The 11,843-nt window shown below is 40.3% G+C and overlaps 2 protein-coding genes across 2 annotated transcripts; both read left to right on the forward strand.

Annotated features, from left to right (window-relative positions):
* The first annotated feature begins 3,176 nt into the window (after positions 1-3,176).
* On the forward strand, positions 3,177-4,124 carry LOC118077924 (olfactory receptor OR9H1-like). Its single transcript, XM_035101646.2, has one exon. The coding sequence runs from the start codon at positions 3,177-3,179 to the stop codon at positions 4,122-4,124; it is 948 nt and encodes a 315-aa protein (XP_034957537.2).
* Positions 4,125-8,802: 4,678 nt separating this feature from the next.
* Positions 8,803-9,747, forward strand: LOC118077909 (olfactory receptor 5B21-like). Its single transcript, XM_035101630.2, has one exon. It carries the CDS (start codon positions 8,803-8,805, stop codon positions 9,745-9,747), a length of 945 nt encoding a protein of 314 aa, XP_034957521.2.
* The last annotated feature ends 2,096 nt before the right edge of the window (positions 9,748-11,843 follow it).

Here is an 11,843-nt window from a genome sequence, read left to right on the forward strand (position 1 = left end):
CCTTCTTGATAGTGGTGCCCACCCTGTGGAATACCCTCCCATCAGATGTCAAAGAAATAAACAACTACCTGACTTTTAAAAGACATCTGAAGGCAGCCCTGTTGAGGGAAGTTTTTTAATGTTTGAAGTTTTATTCTGTTTTGAAAGCCGCCCAGAGTGCGTGGGGTTTAAATTTATTATTATTATTATTATTATTATTATTATTTAGCCAAAAAAGTATTTGCAGATACCTCCAATCAGAAGATTGGCAGTGCAAGGCACTATACTTTCCCCAATGCTCTTCAACATTTCTATGAAGTCATTGAGATTTGTCAGTGGTAACACCAGTGGTATGGAATGCCCTTCCTGCTGAAATATGAGACTCTCAATGTCTATTGGCATTCTGCCAGCTTTTTCGATCGCTCTACCTGAGCTGCCTATCTTAACTGTTTTGTAGTTTAATTTGATTGTTTTATATCAGGCATGTCCAACAGGTAGATCGTGATCTACTGGTAGATCATTGGATGTCTGCAGTAGATCACTGGTAGATCATTGGCTCCCCCCAAAGAAGCTGAACAACTGTGGCTCCCCTTAAAAAAGCTCAACATTTTACCTCCTCCCTGAAAAAACTCAACAACTTTGACCCGAACCCTCCCCCCCAAAAATCGGTCTTCCTCCTTCCTAAAAAGAGTTCAACAACTTTGACCTGAACCACAAGGGAGGGGATAGATCACTGCCAGTTTTTAACTCTTGGAAGTTGGCCACCCCTGTTTTATATTATATTATGTTTATGGATGTTTACATTTTACTATTTGAGTTACTGGTTTTAGAACTCTCTAAAATTGCACAATTCATATATTTTAAATGAGGATGGGGATAAGGATTCCCCTTGGCTGACTCTGATAGACTTCTTACAAACCACAGACTCCAGCTTGGCCACAGTGCTGTCCAACAGATGTTCCATCCTTATCACTTGGCAGCAAATATCCATCAAACTATGATGGATCTAATTCGGTTTAGCCCTCCATGCACATAAAGTTATGAGGATTTATGATTCCTATCTCATTGCCACACTTTCACAACATCCACTGTCAAAGTCATAATTGGAGTTGCATCATCTGTTTACAAAGGGAATATGTACTCCCCCTGCCCCCGAAGAGCAATTTAAGCGCAGTTCTTCTTGAATACTCAAGAGGTTGTTTTTCATATTAATCCCTTGTGCCCATTCCCTACCTTTTAATCCCTCTTGATGGAAAACATGTTAGTGTGAGATGCAGTCATGTAACACATGCAAGAAAAGCGTAATGTGGTCATCACAGCTGAGGAAATGAATCATTAAATTATTCTGTCTTGGTTCTATCTGATGGTCAAGAGGAAAGGTAGATTTTTTTTCCTTCTCAAATCCTATCTCTGTTTTTCACTAGATGTCTTAAGATTTCACATTCCTTACAGAACAATTCTAGGAAAGCAAATCACTCAAAGGGGAGGTTTTCTATATATCTCTGTGTCTTTCAGTGTTCCAGTTGTCTTTCCTCTGTGAGCCTAGGCCATTGTTTCTATTATTTGCTAAAGATTTACAATAAAGACCTATAAATGCCTACTCAGAATTAAGTCTCATTAAGTTGAATGACACTCTCAAGAAAGTTGGTGTATAGTTTCTACCTTTGGCAACACAGAGATGGGCACTGATTTCAGTGAGCTTAACCATGCCTATGTTGAGGTGTAGCCCATAGAACATTTGTACACCAGATGTATTTTCTTAATGATGCTCTCATGTATCTCACATTTTCATTTTCACATTACATGTCATAGAGATTTTGTTTTTTGGTTTTCGCTTGAAATTCTTCAGACATTTCTCCTTTGCAGAAACACCCAAATTGGTCTCAAATGTCACATTGCACAACATTTTCATAAGAACATTCAGGGTTCCACTGCAGAAGGCCAATTTTCTTTATTTTAATTCAATATGCTATAATTTGAGACTTCTTACATTTGTTCTCCATGCAATTACTTATCTATCACTTCTAAATGATCTTGCTCAGCTCAAAACATCTGCAGGATCTGATGCTCTTCTGCTTCCTTAGATCTTACTATTTGGCGTGAGCCCCTCTTTACAATGTGGTAGGAGCTACCTCGTACGGTGCAAAGTGGCAGAATGAAGTGTAAGAACATGTACATCAGGTCCATAACATACACCTTCCCTATGAATTTCTAAATCTGTTGAGACTGAGAGTGCCAGTTAGGAGGAAAGACCCTTGTAATAAGTCTTTTCCACAAAGGGTGGGCAGAAGCCAGGCTTTTAAGATCTACTGATTTTTTTCAATAAAGCCCCAAAATTTACCAACCACCATGCACATAAAGTAGAATAACAATTTTAAGCTATTTTCAGTACCAGCAATGAAATGAGTTCATGCAAAAGTCAGGTTGACTGAAATTTTCTACCTCTTAGCAGGTGAATTTAATATTGGTGTATTCCTAAAGAATTTGGAAATGGAAACTTTTACTGTTTGCCTACCCATGTTCTGCAAACTAGGAGCATATCACATAGAAGCTCCTCCATATTGTTAAAAGTGTGTGTGAATGAAGCCTCAGGGAGGTACAAGTTATTTTGGTTGAATTTTGGTCCCCCTGAGATCAATGGAACATGCTAGCTTTGACTGAAATCTCTCCTTTTTTACAAAGGAAGTCTAAGGCAGCTAAATTATTTTGTATCCAATGCTATGAATATATTGGGTGGCACACTGACTTCTGTTCTTTCCATTGTAGTGAATGCAGAAGAGTTCATATGCTGCATAGTCTTGCTTGACTGGAGTCAGAGAAACTAGATCACCGCCAAAGATGTGCAGCACACGATTTTTATTATATTGTTTCATCTGCTAAATATAAAGTATGTTGTTTATTTAGTATATATGGCCTGCCATCAATAAATATTCTCTGACATGGGAAATACTGCTAACAAGTTGCTAAATGTGAAATAAGGAGCCTCACAGCTAAGTCGAAACCTTTAGCTGATTCTCCAGTCCAAACTATATCCATTATTCATTGTTCGTAATGATATACCACTCCATCAAGACTAACCATGGGAGAAATACTTGCATATCTGAAGTGATTAAAAAAAATCCTAGTAATACTTGAACGTTGGCATATTACACTTAAAGATACTATTAATTTAGCATTTTAATTTCAATACCAAAGCTATGGAGAATTTTGACAGAGTCAATAGAACAGAAATAAACACTTTTACCCTTCTGGGATTTGGAAATGACCCCAAATTACAAATTCCATTCTTCATGGTATTCATAATCATCTACACTATGACTGTGGTTGGAAACATCATAATCGTCACTCTGGTAGTCTCTGATCATCACCTTCATACTCCTATGTACTACTTCCTTGGAAACCTGTCCTGCTTGGAGACCTGCTACACTTCAACTGTCCTCCCCAGGATGTTAGCCAGCTTCCTGACAGGGGATAGAACTATATCTGTTGGTGGCTGCTTTGCACAGTTTTTTTGGTTTGGAACCTTGGCAATTGCTGAATGCTATCTGTTGGCTGCCATGTCCTACGATCGCTATTTAGCCATATGTAAGCCCCTCCACTATGCCACTCTTATGGATGGGAAACTCTGCTTTCTCTTGTCGGCTGGGTCCTGGCTCTGTGGGATTACAGTTATGACAATAGTAGTAAGTTTAATGTCACAACTATATTACTGTGGTCCCAGTGAAATTGATCATTTCTTTTGTGAATTGGCACCTGTGATTAATCTCTCTTGCAGTGATACCACTACGGTGGCACTGGTGGGCCTCATAGTCTCAGTCATAGATGCTATTCCTTCTTGTCTCCTAACACTGATGTCTTATGTGTGTATAATTGCCACCATCTTACGGATCCCATCTTCAACAGGGAGGAAAAAGGCCTTTTCAACCTGTTCTTCCCACCTTATTGTGGTTTCTATATTTTATGGATCATTAATATTTGTATATGTGCTTCCAAAAAAGGAAGCTCTGCGGGAAGTGGACAAAATCTTTTCAGTCTTCTACACAGTCTTAACCCCTCTAATCAATCCCCTTATCTACAGCCTCAGGAACAAAGAGGTGAAAGAAGCTTTAAGGAGGGCCATAAGCAAATGCAGGGTTTTAACATAATTTGCACTATTAGCCAAAATATGTCTTAAAATGACCTTGTGAATGGGCAGGCTCCTGCAGAGAAGCTAATGCTTGCTCTGCTCCTAGCCAAGAGAAAAGGAGTGGGTGCAAGATGGGTGGTTGTATCTTAAGACATCTGATCTACCTAACATGCTCTTTCCGACATTCTGAGTATTCATGGAGAGCATATTCTCTGTGATGGGGAACGGTTGTGCTGATACTCAGAATGGGTGCTCTGAGGAACTGATAAAAAGTGACGATCTGATTTCAGTCAACTTTCATCTGTCCTTTGTCAACTTCCACCCAATTATCTTGAAGAACTGTTTAATGTGGCAAGGATTGACAAAATATCTTCATGGAGGGTCAAGGAGAAAGAGGGAGAGATTATTGGCTCAACACAGAGTGACTTTCTGACTGAAACTTTCAGCAGAAACAAATAGGATTTTTGCTTTTGTTTCCTTTCAATATTGTTGTTGGAACATTTCCTGATAGTTTCCACTGAATTGGGTTATATACATCAAGTCATTGTGATGTTTCATCCTGGTTTGTGTCAAACCAGCTAGCATTACAAGCCAAGCCATACATGAAATATGCAATAATTTTCTTATACTTGTAAACAGTGCTTTTGCTATGTCTTTCCATTGAATAAAACACTGTAAACCATGTATGTCGTTGTAATGGATTGCTTTGAAGTCATTCCAGCACCGGGAGCGGGGGGAAGCAATCCTGTCCTGTATTTTGTCAAAACAAAGGAAGCTATGAGGAAGCTAACTGGTGTTATTTCTAGCTCTTGCAAAATTCTTGTATTTACCGGTATGAGTTTGCTCAAATTCTAAGCCTTTACTGAATCTATTGATTTGGCAGGCTCCCACTTCCTTATTTAGCACACATTGCTTGCCATCAATAAATATTCTCTGTTCTAGGAGCTACTGAGTTGCCAAAGGTGACACAAGCAGTTTCAGAACTGAGTTGTAATATTCAGTAGATTCTCCAGTCAAAACTATATGCACAATTCATTCTTCATGAAGAGGTATCACTCCATCATCCACAAGAGGTCCGGAAGGTGGCAATAAAAGAATGGGCCTTTTTTGTGGTTGCTCCCTCTTTTTGGAATACTCTCACCAAGCAGACTTGCCTAGTGCCTCTACCATATATCTTTAAGCATCAGGCAAAAGACTTCTCTATAACTAGGTCTTTGACTAACAGTCTATGGCCTTTTAAATGTGTTTGTGGGAGTGGGGTTTATTAGTCCCCCCCCCTTTTCATTTGTTTTATTATGTATTTTGTGCTCTCATTTTGTATTTTATTCATTTTTGTATTTTTATGAACCACCCTGTGATAAAGGCTGGTATATAAATTTAATCAATCAATCAACTGAATCAGATGACACTCTGCAAGTGGTGAACCTTTGAGTAACGTTTGTCCTTACATGATGTTTTGGGAAACCAGCACTATGTACCGGTAATCATCTTCTGTGAAGTTTGGTTTGTAAGTAGGTCAGACTGCAAGATCTCTCATTGGCTTTCGTGGCTGAACCCCCCACAGCAAAAGATCATTTGTGAAGCTTAGAAGGGAATGTGGTTCTTGAGCTGAAAAGGGTTCTGCATCACTATAACAGTATCAGTATGTATCAGTTCCTTCCAGTGTTTTCTTCTCTAAAAAGTGTCCTCATTTGGCCTACCACTTCCACTTCCAAGGCATGGGAAGTATGGCACCATGATGCCAGATGTGGGGAAGCTAAAGTTTCCACAAAAATGTGTTTGCACATACTGTTGATCAGCAGATCAGCATTGGGGTGCTGCAAGGTACTATTCCCCCCTCCCCCCAATGTTATTCAACATTTCTATGAACTCATCAAGATTTTTCAGTTGGTAGCACTGGTGTTATAGAATGCACTGGTGTTATTAAAAGCACTTCCTGTTGAAATATGAGAGGCTCCATCTCTATGGGCCTTGTGCCAACTTTTTCCATCTCTCTACCTGCCATGGACTGGTTGGACACAGAGAATGGGAGGAACCAGCTGGAGAACCACCAAGGGAAGAAGGCCCAAAGCCCGGGAAGTGCACGCAGGGGAGGACAGAGGCCAAGAGGCAGAGATGAGTCAGGCTGGTGAATAGTCATGGGTGTCTCCCCCTCCTGCTGTGACCAGCTCCTCTCCCTGCTGGTCTCCCAGAATGAGTAGAGGTATGAACAGGGTGGAGGAGATGTTGGTTTCACACAGGCTTAGTCTCTAATTGCTTGGGAAAATCCCTGGAAAGGAGGGGACTTAGAGGGCTTTGGGGAGACAATGACTTTCAGTCTTGGCAACTGATCCATGGGACAAGACCTATAGGGATGAGCTGCTGTGCTTATGGCAAGTCTGGCAGTTAATGGATCAAAACTGAATTGCAACAAGACAGGGATACTGTTTCTGGGGGACAGGAGGCATGCAGGCGTGGGGGACTCCCTGCTCCTGAATGGTTTAATTGTGCTCCTAAAGGACCCAGGTGCACAGTCTGGATATCATTTTAGACTCACAGCTATCTATGGAGGTGCAGGTCAACTCTGTGCCCAGGGTAGCTATCTACCAACTTCATCTGGTATGCTGGCTGAGACCTCACCTTCCTGCCCACTGCCTCTTCAGAGTGGTGCATGCTCTGATTCTCTCCCAATTGGACTACTGCAATGCACTCTATGTGGGCTACCTTTGATGGTGACTCAGAAACTACAATGAATACAGAATGCGGTTGCTAGGCTACTAACTGGGAGTGGCCACCACAACCATATAACACTGGTCCTAAAAGTTCTACATTGCCTCCCAGTATGTTTCCAAGCACAATTCAAGGTGTTGGTGTTGACCGTTAAAGCCCTAAACAGCTTTGACCCTGCATATTTGAAGGAACAGCTCCACCCCACTGTTCAACCCAGGCAGCTCCAAGATCCAGCTCCAAGGGATTTTATCCTGTATTTTTGTTGGAAGCTGCCCAGGGTGGCTGGGATAACCCAGTCAGAGAGGTGGGGTATAGGAAATAAATAATTATATCATCATCACCACCACCACCATATGCAGGTTCTGTTAACCCCAACTTGCACAATCTGATTTATTACCAGCTTGCTCCTGCCCCCTACCTAAGCTGCCTTTCTTAACTGTCTTAACTCTGTTAGATCTCTTAAAAACCATAGAATCCAAGCCGGCCACAGTGCTATCCAATCAATGTTCCATCCCACCACTTGGCACCATATATCCATCAACTTATGATGGTTCAAACTAAGTTTAGCCATCTAAGCACATAAAGATCTGAAGATTCCTATCTCATTGCCATGCTTTCACAGCACCCATCAGCACAGTCATAATTAGAGTAGCATCATCTGTTTATGAAGGTAATGTGCACTTTCCCCACAGAAGAGCAATTTAAGCATAGTCCTTGGAAAACTCAAGAGGTTTTTCTTCATGCTAATCCCTTGTGCCCTTCATCACCTTTAAACCCTCTTCATGCAAAACATGTTAGCATGAGTTGCAGTCATGTTGAAGTGGCAAGACAACCTTAACGTGGCCACCACTGCTGAGGAAATAAATGACCAAGCTATTTTTCCTGATGGTAAAGAGGTAAGGTAAAATTTTATTATTTTTCTCAGAGCTTATCACTGTTATTGAGAGGGAGGATGTCATTCAGGAGGAAAAACCCTTGTAAACAGCCCTTCCCCTGTAGTTATGACTGTTACCTTTACAGCAAGAGTGGGCAGACTCCAGGCTTTTAAGATCTATGTTTATTCTTAATAGAAGCCCTGAATTTACCAAGCACAGCTAGCTGTAAATGCCATACAGACAGAATGGAGGAACAAGTCAAGGCTGTTTTCAGAACCAGAAATGAAATGAGTTTACAGTCCATTAATACAATAGTCAAGGTTATCTACCTCTGAGCAGGTGAGTTTAATGCTGATGTTATTACTAAATAATTGGGAATCAGAAACCATTAGCTTCACCTCACTCCTGCTTTGCAATGCAGGAGCATATGACAATGAAGTTCTTCCATTTTGTGGAAAGTATATGTGAATGAAGCCTCAGTGAGTAATAATTTTTGATATAGATTCAAGTTAAGTTAGATGAACTTTGGTCCCAATATAATAAATGGGACATGATAGTCCTGACTGAAATCTTCCCTTTATTTCAAAGGGAGTTTAATGCAGCTAAGATACTCTGTATCCAGTCCTGTGACTAAGTAGCTCAATGAGAACTGTTCCTTGCATTGTAGTGAATGAAGCATAGGAATCATTAGAGCTCATATGTTTAATAGTCCTACTCAACTGTAGCCAGAGAATCAGACCCACAACTTGTTGCACAATATTATTATTTTATTGTTTATCTGCAAACTGTAAGGTTTGTTATTTATTTAGTATATACTGTATAGCCAACCATCAATAAATATTCTCTGATCTAGTAGGGAATACTGAAAATAAGTTGCTGAAAGTGAAACAATAAGTTTCACAACTGAGTTGCAATCTTCAGCTGATTCTCCAGTCCAACCTATATCCATGATTCATGATTCATAAAGATGCATCACTCCATTAAGACTATGGGAGAAATGCTTCCAATTTTTATTTGAAGTGATTTTTTTAAAAATAATAGCAATTCATGAATTTGGAACATTACACCTAAAGACACTATAATTTTGGCAATTTAATTTCAGTGACCATAGCTATGGAGAATTTTTACAAAGCCAATGGGACATCAATAACCACATTTACCCTTCTGGGATTTGGAAATGACCCCAAATTACAAATTCCATTCTTCATGATGTTCGTAATCATCTACACTATGACATTGGTTGGAAACATCATAATCATCACTCTGGTAATCTCTGACCATCACCTTCATACTCCTATGTACTACTTCCTTGGAAACCTGTCCTGCTTGGAGACCTGCTACACTTCAACTGTCCTCCCCAGGATGTTAACTAGCTTCCTGACAGGGGATAGAACTATATCTGTTGGTGGCTGCTTTGCACAGTTTTTTTGGTTTGGAACCTTGGCAATTGCTGAATGCTACCTGTTGGCTGACATGTCCTATGACCGCTATTTAGCCATATGTAAGCCCCTCCACTATGCCACTCTTATGAATGGGGAACTCTGCTTTCTCTTGTCGGCTGGGTCCTGGCTCTGTGGGATTACAGTTATGACAATAGTAGTAAGTTTAATGTCACAACTATATTACTGTGGTCCCAGTGAAATTGATCATTTCCTATGTGAAGTGACACCGGTGATAATTCTTTCTTGCAGTGACACTACTTTGGTGACACTGGTGGTTCATATACTGTCAATCATAAATGTTTGTTCTTTTTTCCTGACAATGTCATCTTATGTGTGTATAATTGCCACCATCTTACAGATTCCATCTTCAACAGGAAAGAAAAAGGCCTTTTCTACCTGTTCTTCCCACCTTATTGTGGTTTCTATATTTTATGGATCATTAATGTTTGTATATGTGCTTCCAAAAAAGGACGCATTGTGGGAAGTGGACAAAATCTTTTCAGTCTTCTACTCAGTCTTAACCCCTCTAATCAATCCCCTTATCTACAGCCTGAGGAACAAAGAGGTGAAAGAAGCCTTAAGGAGAGCCATTAAAAAGTGCAAGGTTTTAGAATAATTTGCAGAGGCCTTGTCCACACACCAGCATTAGCCAAAGTATGCCTTACCATGACATTGTGGATTTGTAGGCTCCCAGGGAGAAGTTCACATATTCTCTGTTCCTTCTGAGTATTTTAACCACAACACAGCATGGCAGTTACGCTAATGTTTGTCTTAGTGGTTTATCCATAGCTGCCAAGTTTTCGCTTTTCTCGCGAGGAAGCCTATTCAGCATAAGGGAAAATCCCTGTAAAAAAGGGATGACTTGGCAGCTATGGGTTTATCTGAAATGGGGATCATGGTTCATGTTAGGAACAATAGAACATTGGCTACATATTGTGGTTAAGAATAATCCTTAACTACAAGCCCCATTGGATGAGAAGACCAATATAAATTTTAGATTAACTGTCCAGCTTTCTGTAGTTAGTAAATAAGGAAGAGTCAAGCTGATGTGACCTGCTTCTGGGATCCAACAAGTTCATTCAATTTGCAGCATGCCTCACTTTAATTTGCCATGTTATGTGAAGCAGCCCTGAATAAATATACCATATTGCAAGGCTGTACAGTAAACAGAATGTCTTTTATTTAGCCACTGTTTTGATTTTGCAGATAAATGTATGAGAGTCCCGTGGCACATATGCAAGCATTTTCTTATTAACAGGAGTGAGGAACCTCCAGCCCATTACCTTATTAGACCTAAAAAGGTCTACTCATTTGACCCACCTTTCCCACTTGAATGGTGTGGCAAATATGATGCCATCCATCATCATCATATATTTATGTATACCCGACCTTTTCCCCTGACAGGGACTCATGATGTCAGATGTGGGGCAGGTAAAGTTCTAGCTATGCCAAAAGTGACATTGCAGGCACCACCAATCAGCTGGTCGTCAATGGGGTCCTATAAAGCACCATTCTTCCCCAGTGGTATTTTAGATTGCTTTGAATCCAACAATATTTTTCAGTGTAGCACTGATATTGTCAGGCTGCTGCCAGTTGCCCAGGAACATAGAAAGACATGGAAATGTTTCTTACCATACACTTTTTATTCATTATTTACAGAGAGAGGCTATAGAACCCAACCTCTTGGATAATGGCATTGTCCTGAGTAAATATCCACCACCTGTCTCTCCCTCTTCCTCATTTGTCAACCTCATTGTCTATCCTATGGGTGGTGCGACATGCCCTTTGTCTTTGAGCTCTTTGCTCTGCTACTTTCAAGGCTCGCTGGGTTCTGGGAGAGGGGCGGGTCTGGAAAGCTCTCTAAAGACACTGTGTCCATCAGCTGTCCACACACACCACCATCCCCGGTGTTTCCTCCTCCTCCTCTCCCATTATTTCCTAACTTTCCCCCTTGTTGTAAGAATTTTAAGACAAAACAGTTTATGCCCCTGTATCAATAAAGGGCGGATCCTTGCTGCTCACAGTAAAGAGGTTTCCACATATTCTCGTACTGTACTGAAACCTGCAAATGCTCATTTTTTTCACATATACATGTATTCTGCTTCTATTCTACTTGTCCCTCTACCCCGCTCCCATCCCCTTCTCTCCTTCCACACTATAAAAATTGGCCTTTTAACAGAAACTTTGTAACTTCTCTTGACTTTATAGAAGCTTGTATGTCTATACCAAATGTAACTTTAGTAGTGTAAAACTGTAACTTCATGAATGTAAAATGTATCTATTATGTTGCAAGGGAGACATTTTTTTAAAAAAAAAATTAATCATTTTTTCAATACAAACAACAACCACAAAAGACACACACAACAAAAACCATAATAACAATAATAACACAATTTGACCATTCAGATTTGAATACACTGATATACCTATGACTACACCTTTTAAACAATATTTCCCCAACTCTCTCTCATTCCCCTACTTCCCACCACTATCCGTCTTATCGCTTAAATATTAGTTCCAGATTTCTTCATATTTATCCATTCTTATTTTCTTAGCTGCCAAGTATCCCGTTTTTCTTGGGAAACCCCCGGATTTTAATCCATTTCCTGCTGTTCTCCCGAATGGAGAAAAATCCCGGAAATCCCTCGGATTTCCTACCTGCCAGGAAGCCTCCATTTTGGGTGCTGCTTTTCCCATGTGTGGGCACCAGAA

This window comes from Zootoca vivipara, chromosome 12, assembly GCF_965207765.1.
Source record: "Zootoca vivipara chromosome 12, rZooViv2.hap1.1, whole genome shotgun sequence".
Taxonomy (NCBI): Eukaryota; Metazoa; Chordata; class Lepidosauria; order Squamata; family Lacertidae; genus Zootoca; species Zootoca vivipara.